Source organism: Pollachius pollachius (genome assembly GCF_949987615.1).
Source record: "Pollachius pollachius genome assembly, chromosome: 1".
Taxonomy (NCBI): domain Eukaryota; kingdom Metazoa; phylum Chordata; class Actinopteri; order Gadiformes; family Gadidae; genus Pollachius; species Pollachius pollachius.
The window spans coordinates 43,801,824-43,825,640 of record NC_136934.1 but is presented as its reverse complement, the minus strand read 5'-3'; the positions used below and the strand labels follow the sequence as shown (position 1 = coordinate 43,825,640).

Sequence of the window (23,817 nt, the reverse complement as noted above, 5' to 3'; positions counted from 1 at the left end):
CAACTCAAACAGACCGAGACGCATGCTTGCAGTCACGTACACATTGGATTACAACAGCAAGCTGCTTTGTACTTTTTTATGTCTGGATCACATCGGAGCATTCAAACTTCCAAACTTTAGCCTAGGCCGTAAACCAGAAGTACCGACGACCTATCATATTTGTTTTGGACAATGAATTACCCGTGACGAAAACACGTCTCATAAGGTTTCTTCCGGAGTTCATTCAAGGCTAGGAAAGTCTTCCTCTTCGGTCCCCGCTGCCTCTATAGATGGATGAACAATAACTTTGATACACTTAGTTAATCATTAGACATAGACAATATACACTCGCCATGTTATAAAGCTAGGCTCGTTTCGGTCGTGTTGACTCACTGGTTGTTACCACGGGGATATACTCATCCAGGCCAGTATCGTCTTTAGAGTAAAGTTAAAGAACTGCATATATATTTGATTTTAGCATAATTATCAATGAGTTCTGTTATGCGGAGCGTAAAACCTGCCGGACAGGTACTGGCCTTCCTGCTCCGCCAGCGAGCGTCAGCCTGGGTCTCTACTTGTGCTCTTAACCGCAGAGGGCTCCCTCGACCCGGGGAATACCGCAGATCCCTCCCCGGTACGGTCAGCTGCAGAACATTATGCTCAAGGATGGCGCTGAGAGAAGGACTCGTCTTCAGACAGGTGAGGTGATTATTCTAAATAAATATATTTCGTCGACAATACTATAACCTGTGCTTTCCACAATGTGTCATTTGTAAAACCGTTTAAACCGACTTCATTGTTTAGTGTTAGTAGATGAGTTTAATTCGTTTATACTTAATTTCAAAGCTACCCAGTATTTTTTCGTATTGATCAATGTTGGTTGATGGTTTATTTTTGGAGGAAACGGAGCATCTGAAGACGTTAAACGCAAGATAAAACTTCACCGGTTATAAAACAATATCTGGCTTTATTGATCAATTCACCGATCTTAAAGAACAGGGCGTGCACATCAATCACACGACAATGACCGCCGCCCATTCTGGAGCAAAACAACTGTAATACTATTTTGTGATGGTGTGAAAGTGTGGGTTTTGACATTATGGGGAAACAATGTTGGGTTTGTAACTGCCACAGTGTTTCTCGTGCGAACGTGGCAAAAAAAGTTGTAATTAGCCTAGATTGTGGTAGTTGATTTAGGCTGTTACTGTAGGATAAACCCGTTAGAATCCTCTCAATTTACCGGAGTATCGGGAACAAAATCTGATTATGTATCCAGATTATGTTAGAATTGTTTTGTTCCTGCAGAGGTTATGGTGTGAGATGTTGCGGACAGAACAACAAAGTCAGCGACCTCTAAACATGGCTCATTCACCATAGAACTCATGAAGGTGTGTGGTCAATTTCAGGCTTCCTACTAAGTACTTTAATAAAAAAACATGGATGTAAGGTCTTAAGAGGCACAGATAATTCTTTAATATAATTTACATTGTTTTAAAATATTGTTTTAAAATATTTTCCTCTAACTGTCGGTAGAGGAAAAACCAACAAACCTCAAACCAATGTCAAACTAAGTATTTGGCTCTCCAAACTACTATTTCAACCATCTACGATGGAGAAATGTAAGGAAGTCACGGCCTCTGCTGCAACTGTCCGGCGGCTCTTCCACTAGACGATGAGCATGCCTCATGCTTTGTTTCCTGGGTGTGGCGCACACTCCGGCATGGCCTTGCCAAGGCCGCGCAGTCCACTGATCTATTGGCTGTTCCCTAAAGGCACCAGTGAAGATTGTCCACCGTCTCAACAGGCTGCATGTACGGCCTCGTGTACCAGTCTCCTAGACCCAGACTTTTTACCACTTTCTTCCCACAGTGAGACAAGCCCACTCTGGATGTTGTGTTTTCAACAAATCAGTTGTTACGCAGATATAAAAAAATGCTTATCACCGGAGCGTTGCTCTGAGAGACTGAGAACTGGTTGAAAAGGCTCAAATGACTTTTCCCTGGATGCCTTCATGGGCGTGGCGCAGGTATGACCGTGCCTGCCATCTGGTTACTCTCTGCCCCTGCGTACCTGAGAGTAGTCTGTTTACACCAATAAATGGTGGGTTTGCTTCAGTTGACGCTGAACTAGAAACCAACAACTTCATCTTGATGCACACATGCACACACATTTGAGTACGAGACGATTGACGTAACATGGAATCACCCTCAAATAACCTAGCACAACATTCCACCCATACCTTAAATGAACCATCTCTAACTTTGTGTGTGTGTGTGTGTGTGTGTGTGTGTGTGTGTGTGTGTGTGTGTGTGTGTGTGTGTGTGTGTGTGTGTGTGTGTGTGTGTGTGTGTGTGTGTGTGTGTGTGTGTGTGTGTGTGTGTGTGTGTGTGTGTGTGTAGCTCTATGAGTCCAGCAGCAGTACCTACACTTACCTGCTGGCGGACTCTGAAAGTGCAGAGGCCGTAATCATTGACCCCGTCTTGGAGACAGTGGAGCGTGACCTGATGCTAGTCAACCAGCTGGGGCTAACGCTTAAGATAGCAGGTAGGGTTACCGCTTAAGCTAGCGGGTCAGGCTAACGTTGGCATTTAGGGCTAACCCTAAACCTAACGGATAGGGATAACACTGAAAATGTTAATTATTCTATAGATGGGAGGAGGTTCTAACGACAGCATGTATTGCTAACACAAATGTGGACAGAAGGGCTAACGCTAAAGATGGCAGGTGAGGCTAACCCTAAAGATGGCAGGTAGGGCTTATGGGAAAGCAGGTAGACTGCAATCAGGGCTGATGCTGAAGATAACCGGTAGATAGCAGATAGGACTCAGGTTAGAGATGGCAAGTACTAAAGACTAACAGTAAAGATCAGTGTGAGGGAGTTAATGTGTGTATGTATGAATGTGTGCGTTCTCCACAGTGAACACCCACTGCCATGCGGACCACATCACGGGCAGTGGGCAGCTGAAGCGCCGGGTGACGGGGCTCCAGAGTGCCATCTCGAGGCTCAGCGGGGCGTCCGCTGACCTCCTGCTGGTGGAGGGAGACACCATCCCCTTCGGCAGACACGTGAGGAACCGGGCCTCCGCCGACACGCTCCGACACTGCTAGAAGTCTGCTCAGTTCACACACTCAATGCTTAAGTACTGAGGTTAGTTTAGTTTATCTGAGGGGTAGTGTGACTGGGAGGGCACTGTGGCCCCAGCTTCGTTAAAACCCAGCAGGGACGTTTGGTTTCTTTGTTCTTTGTAGCCTTTCACAGCTTTTATAACTCATAGTACAAACTCACTTCAAGTTCTGATTCTCCATGTGTTCACCTGGGTTTCCTCCCACATTGAAAGACATGCATTAACCTTCTGCCACTGTCAGAAGCTGGCCGTAGACATGGAGTTGGTACCCGGGTGTTGACCAGTGGCTGCCACAGCTTCTAGAGTTTACTCATATGCGTCAGATAGATCTCCCCCAAGAGGAACAAAAAACAATAAATGTATCCTATCATATTCTCTGTTGGTACCTGCAGGCGTTGTGCGTTAGTTGGGTGGATGTCGAGTTTCTCCAAGAAGTCGTGTGAATCTCCATTGGTCCGTGCAGGTGTTGACGGTCCGGGAGACGCCAGGCCACACGGATGGCTGTGTCACCCTGGTGCTGGGTGACCAGAGCTTGGCTTTCACCGGAGACAGCCTGCTCATCCGAGGCTGTGGACGGACAGACTTCCAGCAGGGTACGCCCTATGCTGCTATTGCTACTCGCATCGAGGATCTTTTGTGTTATCCTCTGTCTGTCCACCTTTGTACTGCCAAGGCATACTGTTACTACTTTATGTCCTAAAATAAATACAATGGTAGGGTGGAACAGGACAGTACTGCTTGTTACCCAGGCTCTGTCCGATCGATCAGAGACCTCCACGGTTCAAAAGGTCACCGTATTCAATAGGTGTTTTATAATGTACACATGTCTCTGGTAAATGCTGTTATTGTAATGTCACAGAGTGGCCACAGGGGGGCAGTGTGTTGTGATGTCTGGTGTGTTGTCCGGCGCTGTCGTGCCTCTAAACTTTTCCTTTTGCTCAGGCTGTGCCAAACGTCTCTACAACTCCGTGCACCAGAAGATCTTCACACTGCCGGACCAGTGTCTTGTCTACCCAGCGCACGACTATAAAGGTTCATCATCAACATCATCTTGTTTTTCTTTTTCAATCGTGGAATACTGACTTGCTAGATGTTTTCTTTGATGTCCACCAAGATAAAGTGGGAGATGCAGAGCTCTTTTCTAGCTCTTATTTAGACTGAAAGACTTTACAATGAAAATCAAAATATCAAACATCAAAAAAGTCACAGAACCTTTAAAGCATACAGACCAACTGATGGATCGGTGAGGATGGTTAAACATTACATTGTAATGTGTGGTAGTTAAAAGATGTGTTTTTAAGTTGTAATTTCAGGTAATACTCTGTATCCTCACTGTGACTGGGTTTGAATTGTTCCACTTCTTTCCGGATTCCCTAAACTCTATAATATTAGTATAACTATTTAGGGAACAAGTACAGGAATTCGGACACTAATTACTATAAGGTGTTACATGTCGTCCTTTGACAGCTCAGTAGCATAAATAACATGTACCATCTATATCGTGTGAATCGGATGAAATGGATAGGGGTATGCAAAATTGGGTTATATTGCGTTGAACATTTAATTGATGGTGCATTGTGGGTTTTAAGAAGTGCGCGCTCAAGGTCACAAGTGGGTCAATTGGGACAGGACCTGTGACCAGGGGAACAGTTGGCTTCCAGTAGGTCACAGCTCTGTGTCTCCCCCCCCCCCAGGTCAGACGGTGTCGACAGTGGGGGAGGAGCGGCGGTTTAACCCTCGCCTCACCAAGAACCTGGAGGAGTTCATAGACATCATGAACAATCTGAACCTTCAAAAGCCGGCAAAGATAGGTACCCTGTCCCATCCCTACCTCCCTCTTAAGATCCATACCTCCCTCTTAAGATCCATACCTCCCTACTAAGGATTACATTTTTCCTATAGAATAAAAACTGTTGATCCTGAGAATGAACATGTCTCTCCAGGACCTTATGACAATGTAACAACTGCATGCGCAAGAGGCTTGTTCATCAAATCAAGTTTTTGTTGCATACAAAGTCATACATGTAGATGTACAACTTGGAGTGAAATGCTTACTTTCGCTGCTCCTTTGACTGCTTGGACAGTAATAAAGTGATAAATACATAATTATAAGTAGTAGAGTAAACAGGTGAAACAAAAGTTCTAGTGTGTGTAAATATAAAATGGAGTTATTTTGAGTAGGTTATAAATAGATATTTGTACAGATGAAACTCTGCAAATATTAGTATTGTGTGTGTGTGTGTGGGTGGGTGGGTGGGTGTCACACACAAATGAGCATGTCCATAATTTGGTGTCCCCCCCCTGCTCTCCCCAGACGTGGCGGTTCCAGCTAATCTGGTTTGTGGGCTCCATGACGTCTGACCGCATCTCCAGCAGCAGTTGCTTTTTATTTGAATGTGACTTTGATATTAATGAACATGTGTGTTAATGATTGTGAAACGTCTTCTCATAATTCCATGTTATAAAATATGTAACCTTTGCGGGAAAGAGGAAATCATGACAATACAATAACAATATTCGCCAACCCTGCGGTGTGTAGAAATGTGTAAATAAATACCACAATCATCAAATAATTAAACTAAATCTGTGTGTGCGTGTGCATTATTGCGGTGGAAGTCGTGGAGAGGATTGTTTCAAGCCGAATGTTCTCTCCATGTTGCTATTCAGGAATACAAGTGACTCCTTTAGTCTGCACCCCCCCAACACACACGCTAGCTAGGATGTTTTGCATAGCACATGAATTACATTAATTTGCCATCAGAGTTACCAAGAGGCAGGTTTCCATCACAGCCATAATGTGCTCCCTGAATATTAAACACTACAGTATTGGCCGCTGGATACTGCTTCAACACTATGGGCACTTGAACACTACAGAATGGATAACTTTATTATGCCCCCCTCCCCAGACTCCTCGTGGTGGAAGACCGGTTTCTCCAGACAAAGAGTTGGCTCCTGTCACTGTTTTTACCATACTCGACTCCTCGAATGTTTTCACAAATCAATCATCACGGCATGAGGGAGTCCTCATGTGGGCACTATGCGAAACATGAAGTCGGAAGGGAGTTTATTGGAGGCTTCACCTGGCGTCGCGTCAGCCTAGCTGTCATCATCTCGTCAACAGGTAGGCCAATTGCGCAACCTCACCTGCGCTGACGGACGGCATTCTGCTCTGGCGAAGGGGGCGTCGCCAGCAAGCGTCGTGAAACCGGAACAGCAGTTGCGAGTTGTTGTCTCGAGCTGGAAATGGATGAATCAGCTTCATAATATATGCCTTTAGCCTACCTGACAGCAGGAAACCACAGGCATGGCATGGCCTCATATGAGGCGGCAGAGCCCCTTGCCCTCCTCTGAAAGCGTTCGAGCGTATTGTTGCGTGTTAGATGCGCGGTGCCTGAACGGGTATCGAACTCAGTAAAGCGATCCCGACCTCGCTCTGAACCTACGGTGTGTGTGATCGTGGCGTCAACGCAACGTGACGTTGCAACGGCTGGTTGCGACAGAGTAACAATGACGAGAAAGTCACTCACGTCCCCGAAAATAGAAATCCAACATCAGAGAGCGATTGTACCGTCAGCTCGGAGGTAAACACAAAGCAAGCAGCCCGGAGTCTTTCCCTCTCACCAAAAACCTTTAGTACCCGCCTCTCCGGGCCGTCCCGTCCCGGGAATAGACGCCCCCGCCACCTGCGGAGGTCCGGTACTTTCCCCCGACGGTAGTGGAGACCGAATCAGACCAGGACGACATGAAGACCACCCCCGGTATATACTGAAAGCGGCGTACAGAAGAACACGAGAAAAGGCTTCTCTAAGTGAAAAAGGAGCTCGCTGTATTACTTGGGATCTGGTCGAGCGCCAATTTTCAGGAACTTCATCGTTCCCAGGTAAGACTTTGTGTCTGACATTGGAAACATTGGTTATTTGGACTGGGGTATTTTTATCATAAGTCAAACAAGTCATTCACTCACTTACTTTATCAGTTGTTTTTTACTAGCATTGAGTTAAATCAGTCAGTGGAACCGCCCACCAGTTTCACTTCGTGGTATTATTACTAGTTCGAGTTTATTATTTTGGTTCCGTGATTAAATATACCCTCTCGTGAGTCATATGGTAGGGGTTCGCTGCCCTTTAGCCCACATGTATTTATATTCTTATTCCAGGTCATAGCGGTGGAGCCTTGTCGGCTCCCAGGGGCCACCACCTCCCGTTCCGTTTACAAAGTCTTGTTTTAGGTCTTGTTTGCTACCAGTCCTTCTTGTTTACGGTTTGTTAATCAGACGGAGAGGAGATGGGAGATGGGAGGGGGCTCCCATGGGAGGACTCGTTGTTTTGGTCCCAGGAACGCATCCCCGTCTGATCCTCCGTCCCAGACAGTAATTACCGGAACACCGGTTCCCATGACCTGCCCAGAAAACTCCCAGGTCCCGACGGATCGCTCTGTCCGGGGGCAACTGGGCTCCCCGAAATGTTCAATTAACTTCCTATATAAGAAAAATAGAATAACATATTGTGAAAACATTCCAGTTCGTCTGGGGGGGTGTAATAGACACCCCCCCCCCCCCCCCAACACACACACACACACACACACTTACTGAATGCATTATAGGGGAGGTTACTTATTCCCCCTCTCAAACGAATCACCACATGACTGAGCTAATATTATTTTTTGAAATACAATCAACTGGGATCTTGGATGCTGCAGTTTTCCAATATTAACCTAACCTGGCCCACGCCCATGCCTCCCCGGGTGTGTTTATCACCCAGTCTCACCTGTATTTCCTGTATAACACCCCATCTATCTCTGTTCAGCCAGCCCATTGGCAGCTCCAGGCCACATGACCTGTGTCCTGATTTGTTGTTTGTTTATTGGATTAATCACGTTTGGGTTTCAGGGCCCAAAAGACAGCTACGGTGTGTCTGTGAGACCAAACTACCACACACTATGAACACTCTGAGCATTCTGTTGTGTCATAGATATTAATCATTATTAGTGCTGAATATAAATGTATCTTTCAACATTGTAGGTTGTACCCTGTTGGAATTGGCAGGCGATAGTCAAGGCAACTTTATGGGATACTTGATGAATATGTATTTTAGGATCATTCAATTCATTTTTAGCATTTTCCGACTACCTTATCTCTCTCTTATTCTTAAATCTTTCCATAATGTGAACCATAACTTTGCAGAAACGACTAGCAATAATTTCCATGTTATTCACGTTATTTATTTGACACTCAAATTTCATAACCTTATGAGCGGTTTTACATGACATGTGTTTTACCACACACACCAAACTTACACGACAGACACGTTGTGTAAATTGTTATGTCACACATTTCGTATGTGTTTAAGGTCATTATGTTGACCTCATATTATGTCAACATTGAAAACCAGATAATACCAGTTCAAAGGTTTTTTAACTAATCTGTACTGAACGCAGAGAATGCTGTGCATGGCCACAGCTGTGTGTGTGTGTGTGTGTGTGTGTGTGTGTGTGTGTGTGTGTGTGTGTGTGTGTGTGTGTGTGTGTGTGTGTGTGTGTGTGTGTGTGTGTGTGGCATGCAAGGAACAATGTTCCGACAGCCTCAGCTCTCGTGTATTTTCAACGTAAACAGCCACAGTATACTGCTGCTGTAGATAAGGCCCCACTTATCTCTCTGATTGGTTGTAATGTTTACCCCGCCCACTCTATCTTTGGTGACGCAATCACAGAAACAGGTTGTAGATGAAGGTGATGTGGTCGGCTGTTGCTATACTGCTTTCTATAGCTCTATAGTTCTCTCGCTCTCTCTCTCTCTCTCTCTCTCTCTCTCTCTCTCTCTTTGCCTCTTTTTGCCTCTCTCTCTGCCTGCATCCACAATTCTCACATCCGCATACATTTTTTATTGCCAAAGCACGTACAAATGAGAATAAGATGAACAACACATAATGTGTCTGTCTGTTGTTTGTATTGTTCAATGCAGAACATTCTCTCTGTCTTTGTCCCCCTCCCGCTCTTTATACATCTCTACCTCTCTCTGTATTTCTCTCCTTTCTGTGTCCCTCTTCTCTCTCCTCCCCCTCTCTCTCTCTCCACCACATGACTATCATATGCTGGGAGGCGTGCAGCAGATTAGATTAGATTAGCATAGCGCTGGTTAGCATTTATCAGCTCCCCCTTCCTGCTCCACAGCAATGCCCCGAAACAACTTGGACGAAACCAGGAGCCAATGGGAACAAGGGCCGCGGCCGCCCTGGATCACGCGATTAGCTGGAGGACAAAGCCCCGCCTCCTCAGGGGCGGAGTCAGACACAGAGAGCAGTAGCACTGAGAGTGAGGTATGCTGTATGAGTGATGTATGAGTATGTGATAACTTATGTTGTTTTGTGTTATGGTTAATGGATGGTTATGTTATGATTATGTCATGTTATATGATCGTCAAAACATGGGAAATGTATGTGTAAGTGCTGCAAACAAGCATAACATTATTATTGTTTAAATTGTGGTGAAAACGTTGAAGACTTTGACCTTTGTAAAGATATTTTTAAAACATGGAAAATGACTGTCCCGAGCAATTTTACATTATTTGACTCTGTTACATCAAATCTCTGCACAAATCCAAAAATAGTATTTATAGTATTATTTATTTGGTTCTGCAAGTCAGTAAGTTATTGTTTTAATCCAGTTTTAGCATCAAAATTTGAGAGAATGTCTTCAATCTCTAGTTGGGCAAGCATTTAGAAAAAAACGGGCGTTTGTATATCTCTGGGACATGCCATTATTAGCTCTGTATCTCTATGGGATGTGCTAGCATTAACTCTGTATCTCTCTGGGTCCTGCTAGCATTAGCTCTTTATCTCTCTGGGGCGTGGTAGCATTGGCTCTGTATCTCTCTGGGGCGTGCTAGCATTAGCTCTGTATCTCTCTGGGGCGTGCTAGCATTAGCTCTGTATCTCTCTGGGGCGTGCTAGCATTAGCTCTGTATCTCTCTGGGGCGTGCTAGCATTAGCTCTGTATCTCTCTGGGACGAGCTAGCATTAGCTCTGTATCTCTCTGGGGCGTGCTAGCATTAGTTCTGTTTCAAAGTGACCTAGGATCCTCCTCCTCTCTAGGTCCGTACTAAACTGACAGGGGCGGGCTCCGTCAGGGTCTTCCCATCCCCCTCCCTGATCCAGCAGCGAATCACAGATATCGACCAACGGAAGGAGGAGCTTAGGATCCAGGTTGGTCCAATCAGCAACCCATTCCTGAACCATATACTGCTTATGAACATTTGAGATATTGGTCCTTGTTTCGGAATGAATCAGACACAGGTCCTGGTTTTAGACGGAACCACATTCAGGTATACAGATTGGAAAAGATACAGGAGATGATTTTACACTAAACCAGATACAGGTCCTAGTTTCAGAGTGAACCAGAAACAGAGCCTGGTGTTAGACTGGACTAGAGACAGGTCCACAGACTGGACCATATTAAGGCCTAGCAGCTACAGGGACCAGTGGGAAGGGAAACACTGAATGCAGCATAAACACAACACAAGCATTTTAGACTCCCTCTCATTCCCTAACCATGTTGTGCTTGCTGTGTTCCCTGTGAGTCACCCCTCCACCAATCATGACTCACCTTCCCTTGCTCTCTCCACCAATCATGACTCCCTTCACTGTGGCCTGTGGGCCAATCAGCTTCAGCTGGAGATTGCCTTGCTGACGGGCGAGCTACAGACCGAAAGACAGCAGCTGGAGAGACAGCGAAATACCCTGGAGGAGCAGCACAAGAAGCCTTCTGTCCCCCCCAGACCCACGGTAGGACTACCACCTCTAGGCTCTAGGTAGGACTACCACCTCTTAACTCATGTTACAACTACTACCTCTAGACCAAAGGTAGGACTTACAGCCCCAGACCCACGGTAGGACTACCACGTCTAGGCTCAAGGTAGGACTACCACCTCTATTAGACACAAGGTAGAACTACCACCTCTAGGCTCTAGGCAGGACTACCACCTCTACTAGACACAAGGTAGGATTACCACCTCTACTAGACACAAGGTAGGACTACCACCTCTAGTAGACACAAGGTAGGACTACCACCTCTAGGCTCTAGGCAGGACTACCACCTCTACTAGACACAAGGTAGGACTACCACCTCTAGTAGACTCAAGGTAGGACTACCACCTCTAGTAGACTCAAGGTACGACTACCACCTCTAGTAGACTCAAGGTAGGACTACCAGGTCTAGACCTACGGTAGGAATACCAACTCTAGTAGACACAAGGTAGGACTACCACCTCTAGTAGACACAGGGTAGAACTACCACCTCTAGTAGACACAGGGTAGGACTACCACCTATAGTAGACACAGGGTAGAACTACCACCTCTAGTAGACACAGGGTAGGACTACCACCTCTAGTAGACACAGGGTAGGACTACCACCTCTAGTAGACACAGGGTAGGACTACCACCTATAGTAGACACAGGGTAGAACTAACACCTCTAGTAGACACAGGGTAGGACTACCACCTCTAGTAGACATAGGGTAGGACTACCACCTATAGTAGACACAAGGTACGACTTGTTGAATCACTAAGTTAGAGGGTTCGGGCTAAACATTCCAACCAGAGAGGTAACTGGGGCCTTATCTACTCTGACCGCAGCAGTATACTGTTGTTGTTTACGTTGAAAACAGAGAGAGGCTCACTAACCGTCTCTCTCTAACCAGGAGCGGGATCGTTTGGAGGAGGAGAGGAGGCGAGTGGAGGAGCTGAGGAGGAGGTGGGCGGAGAAGGAGGAGGCGGTTTCGGGTCAGCCTGAGAGTCAGAAGGAACAGCTAACTCTACAGCAGGTGGGCTCCATGGACCAATCAGAACGGGCCCCTTAACACATTTCCACCAATCACAACAGACCTCTCACTGGCCTTCTTGAACTTGTTGACCGTAACCCCTTAAAGGTGAAGTGTGTGACCGTATCTAGTCTAACGGACTTGGCAGAAATGGAATATAATATATAGTTATATAAAGTCAATAAATAAAGCATGTTAAAATGTGTATATAATCCAAGGAAAATAAGAATTGTTGTGTTTTCGTTTCCTTGGAATAGGCCCCTCATATCGACACAAGGAGTCGGTCCATTTCCATGGAGTACAGTAGCCCAGAACAGACAAACTGCTCTGGAGAGGACGCATTGTTTATTTGTATAACCATGCAAAGCAGCTCATGTTAGCAAATAAACACTACCTCAATGAAGAACCATTTTCAATCCTAATTGCTGTCTTCCTTGTAAGCTATTGCTTATAGTTTTCGAGACTAAATAACAAAATAAAAATTATAAATCTATCAAGGAGCCTCATCAATGGACACTTTGCTACTCGCTGATGTGGTAGAAGATGACATCATATTGGAAGTACCTACCGTCACCTAACCAGCCAGTACAGGCCACCGTAGCTTGCCTGCGTCTCCACATTATTGCATAATGTCTGCTGCTGTTACAACAGAATTTCCCTCAGGGATGAATAGTACCATTTATCAGCGATTGCCCAATCAGATCAGAACCCCAACACCAATCGGCCTATCAGATCAGCTGCCGTCACTCTGTAGGGCATGTAGATGTGCAGGTTCAGACGTCTCTATTGACTACTCTCTAAACTACAGTTACAATTCTCACACTACAGGTCTGACTGGTACACACACCATACACGCACACGCACACACACAAACTAGAACTAAAAAGTAAAATAAAATGTACCTGACACAAACACACCTCTCCACATCAGATATTCATTCCGACCTTTGACTCTGCAGGAGAAGGAAGCGATGGAGGCGGCGGTTCGGGCGTTCGAGGACTGGGAGTTCAGCATCCTGGAGAGCGAGAGCAGGTTGGAGGAGGAGGAGGAAGTGGAGGAAGAGGAGGCAGATGAGGAGGAGGAGGAGGCGGGAGGAGATCTGTCCGTCCAGCAGCAGCAGGCGATTAGCTATGGACAGGTACCGTCACACCCGGTGTACACGGCTAATAGGGTTAGAGAGACAGGTAGGGCCTGGACAGTAGTTACAGAGACAGGAAGGGGTTAGACAGTGACTAGAGACAGGTCTAGTCATTAAAGGTTCCTATGCGCATGCCCCTTAATGTAGTGACACGCACGCGCGCACGCACGCAGTCCAGTCAAGATGTGTATATGCCTTCCTCCTCTATCTCAATGTTTTCCTTGCTCTCTCTCCCTCCTACCATATCCTCCCTAAAAAGAACTTGGATTACACCCCATATCACATGACCTGCTGTACAGTCACCTGACCTCCAGTCAGCCAACAAAAGGACAGAGGGAGAGTCAGAGGGGCAGAGTTAGTCTCATTACAGTCAGCTGCCCCCTAGTGGACAAGATTGCCCCCTGCAGCTCAACTTTCTGAGGTTGCAGAGTTCACTATTATGGACGGCTCAATGTGGATATATTTTGATGATTTTATATTTAGTTAAGCCTCTTAATGTATATACAAGATGTGTGTTAGATCATAATGGCCGGTTACTAGTTGGGACATGAAGGTATGGCATGAGTGGATATATTATGTATATTAATATGATATAATGTATTGACATCAGGAGCGCGTCCATCATCTGGAGAGGCAGTTGAAGGAGGTGGAGCGAGAGAAAGAGAGGGAACTAAACGCCCTGAGAAGAGAGAAGAGAGACCTGCTTCACACAACCCAGATGGTGCCTGTTTGTCTGTTGGTCTGCCTGTCTGTCAGCCTGCCTGTCTGCCTGCCTATCAGTCTGTGCGTCTTTCTATCTATCTCTTTGTGTTTTGGTCTGTCTGAAGGTAAATTCTTAACAGAATAAATATTGGACGTTTTATTTAGTTGTTTTTGTTTTGTTTATTTATTATTTTCAGATGCTTAAAGAGAAGAAGCCGCTTGCTGATTGGTCGAATATCACTGGCTCCGCCCCCTGCATGATATCCCTGTCCCCCGTGGCCAACAACAAACCAACCAAGGTAGTTGACGGATTGCCTCGGAAACCGCTTGTGCTTGGCAGATAAATGGGTGGTCATGGAAACCGCTTGTGATTGACAGGTGTACTATGTTCCCCTCCATAGGAACCTTGTCAGGAGTTCTCCAGTTTACCACGGAGGCGACATCCCCACGGCAACCATCTCCATGAAAAACATCACAATGAGAGGCCTCTCTCAGCTCAAGGTGCTTAAATGGTCCTCAAGGATGACAATGTTACAGTTGTCATGGTGACTGTTGTCATCTTGTATGCTGTTTTAATGTGTCTCGTGTGTTGGGCTAAAACCATGTTTGGGAGTGGTTCAAACCATTTTTGGGAAGGGCTACTACCATAGTTGGGCATGGCTGAATTTCGTCTTTGGTCTGCGCCAGAGGATCTCAAATGTCTACATGCCTTCCTATTTCCTCAGTTTAAATGAATACGTTTGAAGAGGAGAACACTGTTTTTATGATCTCACTCTGTCTCTCCCACCCCCACTCCCAGGATTTATTCGCTCTCGTCCAGACCAAAGTCCCGGCTTCATCTCCTCTTCCCTGAGACTCACCAAGGGCCATCGTGTCTCTCAGAGGTCCTCATTCAGCAGCCGGAGTGTCGGCGTGCTAACCGCTAACAGCAGTAGCCCTATAGCAAGGTCAGGTATTCCTATCCTCCAATCACATGGGTAGGGACCCATCAGACTGAGAGCACTAATATGTATTAATATATTAAACAATATTCTTTCATGGTTCCCTATTAGATGGAGAAAACTAATATATATATATATATATATATTATATATATTGTTTTCTCCATCCAACTATCATGATTATTCCCTTACTTGACCCTGTTATTAATAAACCACAGCCATAAGGCCTGTTAAATACTGTCATACTCCTCTATACCTTCAATACCCTGTTACACCACTCTGTACCCTGTTATACCCTGCTATACCCTGTTTACCCTGCTGAACCCAGTTACACCATACCCTGTTATACCCCTCTATACCCTGTTATACCATGTTATACCCCTCTCTATACCCCTCTGTACCCTGTTTTACCTCTCTATACCCTGTTATACCCCTCTACACCCTGTTTTACCCCTCTGTACCCTGTTATACCCCTCTGTACCCTGTTATACCCCTTTGTACCCTGTTATACCCCTCTGTACCCTGTTATAACCCTCTATACCCGGTTATACCCCTCTGTACCCTGTTATACCCCTCTGTACCCTGTTATACCCCTCTGTACCCTGTTATACCCCTCTATAAACTGTTATACCCCTCTGGACACTGTTATACTCCTCTGTACCCTGTTATACCCCTCTGTACCCTGTTATACCCCTCTGTACCCTGTGATACTCCTCTATACCCCTCTGTACCATGTTATACCCCTCTGTACCCTGTTATACCCCTCTATACCCTGTTATACCCCTCTGTACCCTGTTATACCCCTCTGTACCCTGTTATACCCCTCTGTACCCTGTTATACCCCTCTGTACCCTGTTATACCCCTCTGTACCCTGTTATACCCCTCTATAAACTGTTATACCCCTCTGGACCCTGTTATACTCCTCTGTACCCTGTTATACCCATCTGTACCCTGTGATACTCCTCTATATCCCTCTATACCCTGTTATACCCCTCTGTACCCTGTTATACCCCTCTGTACCCTGTTATACCCTTCTGTACCCTGTTATACCCCTCTATAAACTGTTATACCCCTCTGGACCCTGTTATACTCCTCTGTACCCTGTTATACCCCTCTGTACCCTGTGATACTCCTCTATACCCCTCTATACCCTGTTATACAACTCTGTACCCTGTTATACCCCTCTGTACCCTGTTATACCCCTCTGGACCCTGTTATACTCCTCTGTACCCTGTTATACCCCTCTGTACCCTGTGATACTCCTCTATACCCCTCTATACCCTGTTATACCACTGTGTACCCTGTTATACCCCTCTGTACCCTGTTATACCCCTCTGCACCCTGTTATACCGTGCTATATCCCTCTATACCCTGTTATACCATGTTATACCCCTCTATACCCTGTTATACCCCTCTATACCCTGTTATACCCTGTTATACCCTTCTATACCCTGCTTTAACCCTCTACACCCTGTCATTACTAACTAAAGCCTGTGTTCCCCTGTTGCTGCAGTCCGTCCCCGGGGCTGGGCGACCTGCTGGAGATGGAGAGGAGGCTGCAGGCTGCCAGGGCTGAGAGGGAGAGGCTGCTCAGGGAGAGGGTGAGCCTGGAGCGTAGAGCCCCCCAAAACGCACGCTAGGTTAGGCAGGCTAAGCCATACACGCAACGTTAGATTGGGTATGCAGCACTAGGCTAGGCGTGCTACACTAAGCTAGATATACGCTATGACTGATACACTAGGCTACATACACAACACTAGGCTGGATATGCTATGCTAAATGTGAGGCACACTACGTACGTAAGATTAGCCAGGCATGTGATTCCAGATGTCTTGTGCTATAGTATAGCTTGCTAGGCAAGCTATACTATGCTTAACTATATATATATAGATATATACTACTATTTTTATAAAACTATACCTACTAATACAATTTTCTTAGAATGATGCTTTTTGTGCACTTTGGCACGTTATTTGCATTTAAATTCTTTATCTCTCAAAAACGTTTGCTTCCTTTTCAGATTAATTATGAATTGTTAATACAATTTCCAGATACAGTTCATGCATTGTAGTGAAAAGACCCTGCCCTGTAACAAACTATCTCTCTCTCTTACACACACACATTCTTTACTGCTGCCCTTCACCAGGTGCAGCGGCGGTTGGTGGTTGAGGAGGTCAAGGAAGAGGAGGAGGAAGAGGAGGATGAGGAGGAGCAGGCGGAGAGGAGGAGGCCGAAGGAGCATAGTTCTCCATTAACAGACATTATTCATCCTCCAGACAAACCCCACCCCCAGAGCCCTGCCCCCTCCAGCTCAAGCCCCGCCTCTCCGGAGATACCCACCAACCAGATCACTTCAGATCAGGTCAGTGCCAGTGAATGGGTTATTGTGTTCACTGTCTAGCCCCTGAATGACCTGTCTCCACCAGGAGCGAGGAAAGGTCCCAGAAGAAGTTAAACTTCTCCTGTTTCCTTTTTTCGACAGCGCCATGTCCCCCTCTTCCTGGCTGTGAACTTTGATCTGCGTGTGCACGTGGAGTCGCTGGGTCATGGCGTGCCGGGATGCCCCGGGCTACGCATCAGCAGCCGCCGATGCGCTGGCTTCCTCACCAAGAGGGGGGGCCGCGTCAAAACCTGGAAGAGGAGATGGTTCCTCTTTGACATGGACCACCGGCGACTAGCCTACTACACAGGTCAGACCACTAGACGTACAGGTCAGACCACCAGCCTACTGGTCTAACCACTAGTTCACCAAGCAGCTCAGCCCACCAGCCTACAGTTCGGCCCGTTTCCACTGGTTAGACCGCTAGTCTACTGGTTAGAACACTAGCCTACTGGTTAGACCGCTAGCCTACTGGTGAGACCGCTAGTCTACTAGTTAGACCAGGGGTTCCCAAGTGGGGGTCGCGACCCCGACGCCCAGGGGTGGGTCGCGGAATGATTTCCATGAATCAAATAATAAAATAAATTATAATAAAAAAAATAAAAAATAAATAAAATAAGAATAAAATAAATTTGGAAAAAATAAAATACAGAAAAATTCAGCCATAGTTGTCAAAATTATGAAACATGGTAGTTAAAATAAAACTACAGATTTTCCTCCTGAGGTGATTACGACAGATTAACGATAGCATCATTTGCAGGTGTCAGGTCACTTTACGGCTCCACAGTAAACATCACAAAGCGGACCAGTAGATTTTCTCTGAACTAGCTCATTGATGATTTTTTGATGATTTTTCAAAATGAAACGTTGGTTAATACCAAGCAAAGAAAAGACAGAGGCCAGCGGAGGAAGCAGAGAGGCCAGCCGAGGAGGCAGAGAGGCCAGCCGAGGTGGCAGAGAGGCCAGCGGAGGAGGCAGAGAAGCTAGCGGAGAGGGCAGAGAGGTCAGCGGAGGAGGCAGAAAAGCCAGCGGAGGAGGCAGAGAAGCTAGCGGAGAGGGCAGAGAGGTCAGCGGAGGAGGCAGAAAAGCCAGCGGAGGAGGCAGGGAAGCTAGCGGAGAGGGCAGAGAAGCTAGCGGAGAGGGCAGAGAGGTCAGCGGAGGAGGCAGAGAAACCAGCGGAGAGGGTAGCAGAGGAGAGCGGAGAATCGCCTCGGCCATTGACCTCTGGCACGGGAAGAGGTGCCCGCCATAAGGGGGTCCATAAGCAGTCGGATCAGCCTTCCTCCAAGTGTCGCAAGTATCGAGAGGGATATTTACAGTATGGATTCACATGCGTCGTTGTCAACGAAATACAACATCCCCAATATGTAGTGTGTACAGAGGTGCTTGCACATGAGAGCCTAAAGCCCGTGAAAATGCTCAGACACATGAAAACTAAGCACCCCTCTCTTGCCGCTAAACCGCTAGATTTTTTCCGCAGAAAGGAGGAAAATCCTAATCAACCAAACAACAATCCCAACCAAAGCTCAAAGGGCTTCATATGAGGTGGCATATTTAATTGCACAGGCAAAAAAGCCACACACAATCGGGGAAACAATAATAAAACCAGCTGCCATCGCTATGAGTCGCGCAATGCATGGGCATAAACTGGCCCGTGAGCTGAAATCAGTGCCGCTGTCTGACGGGACCATTTCCCGGTGCATCACCGATATGGCCCAGGACATAAAGAGTCAGCTGATTGACAGAGTGAAGAAAGGGAAATATGCTTTACAGTTAGACGAATCCATGGATGTATCAAACTGTGCCCAGCTGCTTGTTTTCGTTAGATATAGTTTTGATGGAAAACTTAACGAGGACCTGCTATTTTGCACCCCGCTGGAGGGAACATGCACAGGCGAGGACATTTTCACAAAACTTGACAACAAACTGAAAGAAGAGGGACTGTCTTGGGATGAATGCATCGGTGTGTGTACAGACGGTGCTGCAGCAATGCTGGGGGAAAAGAAAGGACTTAAAGCAAGAGTCAAGTGGCGCATAAAATTGGCACATACAATTCACGCACTGTATTATCCACAGAGAGGCTCTTGCGAGTAAAACGCTCAGCCCAGAGCTGAAAAGTGTTCTTGAGACTGCAATAAAAATTGTCAACCACATTAAATCACGTCCACTCAACACCAGGCTGTTTGCCCTCTCTGCAACGAACTGGGATCGCAGCATGAAGGCCTGATGTTCCACACAGAAGTCAGATGGCTTTCACGGGGAAATGTTCTCAGCCGCCTGTTTAAGCTGCGGGACGAGGTGCGCTTATTTCTGATGGAGCATGGGTCCCAGCTCGCTGACCACCTGAATGACCCTGACTGGTTAACAAGGCTAGCGTATCTGTCTTGCATTTTTGACAGACTGAATGGACTTAACCTGTCATTGCAAGGTGAAAACACAAGCATCATGTCAATGAGTGATCAAATCCGCGCATTCAAGAGAAAAGTGGATCGCTGGACTGCACGAGTTGAAATGGGCAGGATTGACATGTTTAATGAGCTGGACGAATTCATGGAAGAAAATGATCTGAGTGTTCACATTGTGAAGACGTCTATAACTACCCACCCTCAAGCCCTCCTGGAACACTTTGACAAGTATTTCCCTGAGGAAACGGCTCCGGAACAATATGACTGGATAAAATCACCATTCACTGTAACCACCGCAAGTCATCTGTCAGCCGGCATGGAGGACGCACTGATTGAGCTGTCATGTGACCGCACTTTAAAGACAGATTTTAATTCCAAGACGCTTGCTGAGTTCTGGATTTCAGTCGAGCGGGAATGTCCACAGCTGTCTGTTGTGGCTAACTGTCCAAGGCCGCGATGGACGTACTGACGCCGTTTGGCTCCACATACCTGTGCGAAAAAACTTTCTCTGCACTGACATATATTAAAAATAAATACAGATCACGTCTAAATGTGGAGGATGATCTCCGTGCGGCCGTCTCAACAATTAAACCGAGAATGGACTTGCTGTGTTCCGTGCATAGCGCGCATCCATCTCATTAGATGAGATTAACGCTGAAACATAGTTGCCAGCAACAATGTACATATGTTTACAACAGTTTGTGGATATTACCCTGACTGAGATATTCTTCTGTTCAAATGGAAATGAAAGTAATGTTTCAAAGTTAAGTTTGCACATGACAGCAATACTGTGCACTCATGTTACATGGATATTATTTTGACTGAGGTATTCTACTTTTTATCAAACAGTAAATTTCTATATGTTAAATCATATCAGGCTGCTCTATTCTTTTGTGTTGTCGTTAAGCCCGTGTTTGGATAAGCCTAGTGCGTATTGCCTGTGCGCACATTTTATTTTATTTTTTCAGTTACATCCGGGGATAGTGGGGGTCGCCAGTCTCTGGCACCGTTATTTTGGGGGTCGCAGGTTGAAAAGTTTGGGAACCCCTGAGTTAGACCACTAGACTACTGGTTAGAACACTAGCCTACAGGTCAGTCCGCAGTCTATTGGTTAGACCACTAGTCTACTGGTTAGACCACTAGCTTACAGGTCAGTCTCCAGTCTACTGGTTAGACCGATAGTCTACTGGTTGGACCACTAGCCTACAGGTCAGTCCACTAGCCTACTGGTCAGAACACTAGCATACTGGTCAGGCCGCTTGTCTACTGGTTAAACCGCTAGCCAACAGGTCAGTCCGTAGTCTACTGGTTAGACCGCTAGTCTACTGGTTAGAACACTAGTCTACTGGTTAGACCGCTAGTCTACTGGTTAGAACACTAGCCTACAGGTCAGTCTGCAGTCTACTGGTTAGACCACTAGTCTACTGGTTAGAACACTAGTCTACTGGTTAGACCGCTAGTCTACTGGTTAGAACACTAGTCTACTGGTTAGACCACTTGACTACTGGTTAGACCACTAGCCTAATGGTCAGTCTCCAGTCTACTGGTTAGACCACTAGTCTACTGGTTAGACCGCTAGTCTACTGGTTGGACCACTAGCCTACGGGTCAGTGTGTTTAAATGTGTGTGATGTTATGTGTTTTTCCCAGATTACGACGAGAGGAAGTTGAAAGGTGTGATCTACTTCCAGGCAATCGAGGAAGTTTACTACGACCACCTGCGCACAAGCTCAGTAATTATACTACTTATTCTAGTACTAAAACTACTGATACTACTACTATATACTTATATAATATACTCTACGACCACCTGTGTACAAGCTCGGTAAGCATACTACTATAATACTAATACACTGCTATACTATATACTATACGGTACTAGAATAAGTTTCAGTACGAGAAATAGTACATATTAGTATACTGTGTAGTAAGTCTCAAAGGGTCTGCCTGATGTCATGCATGAAAAACCTACTAGCAATACAAGAAGAATAGAAGACTACGTATTATTATGATTATTTGTATAATTATTATTATTAAGAAGAAGAAGTACTAGTATAATTCTGAGTACTAGTATTAATATATAATGTGTGTATTATAAGTCTCCCAGTCCCAGCACAATGGTTTTAGTTGATGAAATATGCTCTATAAAATAAACATATTATAATTATTATTAAGACGTACTAGTATTGGTGTGTATTAGTACTACTATAAAACGTGTTTATTGTCAGTCTCCCAGACCAAGCCTCACGTTCTGCGTGAAGACCTACGAGCGCCTCTTCTTCCTCGTCGCGCTGAGTCCGGAGGCCATGAGGATCTGGATGGACGTCATCGTCACGGCAACAGACGAGCACAGTCGTTACTGACCCCCCTATGGATGGATGATGTACTTCCTGTGGTTACGGGAAGGGACCAAGGTGCTACAGCAGACCCTATCCCCCTCTACAGTTAACGCCCGTGTGTCCCCCTGGAGGCCACTTTAAGTATTACATGAGGGGCAAACACTACAGAGATTTTGTATTTTTTTTATTTTCTGTCAAATATTGAATCTACGAAGGAGGATTAGGTGGATTTTTGAGTGGAGCTCTGAGTATAAAGTCGGAATTCTGAGAAGGAAGTCAGAATTCTGAAAATTAAAGTCAGAATTCTGATTTAAAAGTTGGCCCTAATCCTGTTCCGTATGAATCAGGGGGCTGTTACACTGCCGTGGTTGGTTATTTTAAAGTGAACGTGATATGGATACAACTTTTAAAGCTATGAATACATTGGGTTACTGTGTGCTATATTTTATAAATGAACAGACAGGTTTAAATTTATATCAGGTTGTAACTGGGGATATGCATCCTATCTGGGGCTTATAAAGAATATTATCTTGCATGTAAAAATGACAAACTGATACAAATAAAATGTTATGAAACGAAAATGTCCCCCGAAAAAATTGTACTTGGCACAAAATACTTTAACAGTTAAACCCACACTACACCATGTTATTCTTGGTGATGTTTATCGATTTAAACACTTACAAAGCCTCTATTTGGCAGAGTGTTTCACAGCTTCTCATCACTTCCTTCTGAGCTCTGGCAACGGGTCCTGGTGCAGACACCGTGGTTTGTGAAAAGGAAATTCACCAAGAACTTCCTTTTCACACACCGTTTGCAACACTTTGTTTTTACAGCACTATATTTACCACACTATTAGTATTTAGTTTGGTAGACTAAAGCTAGAACTAGCTTTAGTCATGTGTCTACAAACTAGGCACCTTTAATCTACCAAACGACACATGAGTGTCGTTTGGTAGATTAAAGGTGGCTAGTTTGTAGTTTGTTAGGAAAAATGGTGCGACTAGTCATTTGTTAGAATAAAGGTGGTTGATTCTGTGTTATAGAAATAATGTGTGGCTAGTAGTTTGATAAAATAAAGGTGGTTATGTAGTTTTGTAGAATATAGGTGAAAAGGAGGTTTCTAGAAATGTCTAGGTGCTAGCTTGAGAGCAACGGGGGTGTTGGTGAGAACACAGGGTTGTCCAGTCAAAGTTCAAAGGTTTATTATCCAAAAGGTTCCAATAGGTATGAGCAGGACTGTAGGAATGTATGTATATGTAAGAAGTAGGTTGGTGGATGATATGCGTGTGTAGGTATGTGTGCGTAGGTATGTAGATAGGTGTGTGTGGTTTCTAGGAAGCAAACAAAGGGTACAACAATCAGCTCCACAACTTATTGCCACAATTCAGTTAAATAATACATATTTTCCACAAGCCTTATAAGATAACATAATGTAAAAAAAAGCCAAAATCCATTGACCACAAACAAACCCACATTTCTCAGTTTACGTACACAAGGTCTAAGGCCCAGCTCTCAGGGTTTCAATATCTCTGAACAAAGGAAAGGGGTGTGGTCACAGTTAGTCTGTGGCAGGGCAGGGAGTGATTGAGTTATTTGCAGGGACTAATTGGAGGTGATTGAACTGAGTGGGAAAATGAATGGGCAAAGAAAGGGGCATGGCTCTGGGTTTGTGAGGTGAGGAGGGAAACAGGAAATCTTCCAGTGGGAGGTCATGGGGGCTCAGGTTGGCTAGTGTATTTGAGATTAAAGATACAGAGATCAAGATAATTTGTCATTGTAGCAATGCAACAAATTATGTTTGGTTAGCAAGCAGCGGCAATAAGGTAAGACAAAAACATGCAAGTAAAAAATTAAATATCCATGTACACAAAATGTTAATTTAAAATAATGGCTATTTGGTAAGAAAGGTAAACAGTGATTAGTTAAAACGGGAGGTTATAGTGCTGTTTGATAGAATAGAGGAATGGCTAGTAGTTTGGTAGAATAAAGGGGGTTGG

General features: G+C 45.3%; 2 protein-coding genes across 3 annotated transcripts; both read left to right on the top strand.

Annotated features, from left to right (window-relative positions):
- Positions 1 to 21: 21 nt before the first annotated feature.
- ethe1 (ETHE1 persulfide dioxygenase) lies at positions 22 to 5,655 on the top strand. Of its 2 annotated transcripts, none has more exons than XM_079746052.1 (7): positions 22 to 678; positions 2,379 to 2,523; positions 2,897 to 3,045; positions 3,568 to 3,697; positions 4,047 to 4,136; positions 4,799 to 4,915; positions 5,419 to 5,655. In XM_079746052.1, the coding sequence occupies exons 1-7, from the start codon at positions 469 to 471 to the stop codon at positions 5,463 to 5,465; spliced, it is 888 nt and encodes a 295-aa protein (XP_079602178.1). In that variant the 5' UTR covers positions 22 to 468; the 3' UTR covers positions 5,466 to 5,655. The 2 variants fall into 2 exon arrangements, with proteins under 2 accessions (XP_079602178.1, XP_079602179.1); XM_079746053.1 differs by having other exon boundaries at positions 504 to 683.
- A 660-nt stretch (positions 5,656 to 6,315) lies between these two features.
- phldb3 (pleckstrin homology-like domain, family B, member 3) lies at positions 6,316 to 22,392 on the top strand. Its single transcript, XM_079751783.1, has 15 exons — positions 6,316 to 6,984; positions 9,273 to 9,418; positions 10,193 to 10,303; positions 10,763 to 10,882; positions 11,796 to 11,918; positions 12,874 to 13,053; positions 13,664 to 13,774; positions 13,953 to 14,054; positions 14,157 to 14,256; positions 14,555 to 14,702; positions 16,211 to 16,298; positions 16,844 to 17,059; positions 17,180 to 17,387; positions 21,132 to 21,214; positions 21,710 to 22,392. Exons 2-15 carry the CDS (start codon positions 9,275 to 9,277, stop codon positions 21,842 to 21,844), a joined length of 1,869 nt encoding a protein of 622 aa, XP_079607909.1. The 5' UTR covers positions 6,316 to 6,984; positions 9,273 to 9,274; the 3' UTR covers positions 21,845 to 22,392.
- Positions 22,393 to 23,817: the final 1,425 nt, after the last annotated feature.

Coding starts and splice junctions, on each gene's coding strand:
- phldb3 (XM_079751783.1), top strand. CDS start 9,275: ATGCCCCGAAACAACTTGGACGAAACCAGGAGCCAATGGGAACAAGGG. Junction 13,054..13,663: donor AGGCGATTAGCTATGGACAG/GTACCGTCACAC, acceptor TATTGACATCAG/GAGCGCGTCCATCATCTGGA. Junction 13,775..13,952: donor TGCTTCACACAACCCAGATG/GTGCCTGTTTGT, acceptor TATTATTTTCAG/ATGCTTAAAGAGAAGAAGCC.
- ethe1 (XM_079746052.1), top strand. CDS start 469: ATGAGTTCTGTTATGCGGAGCGTAAAACCTGCCGGACAGGTACTGGCC. Junction 2,524..2,896: donor GCTAACGCTTAAGATAGCAG/GTAGGGTTACCG, acceptor CGTTCTCCACAG/TGAACACCCACTGCCATGCG. Junction 3,046..3,567: donor CCATCCCCTTCGGCAGACAC/GTGAGGAACCGG, acceptor TGGTCCGTGCAG/GTGTTGACGGTCCGGGAGAC.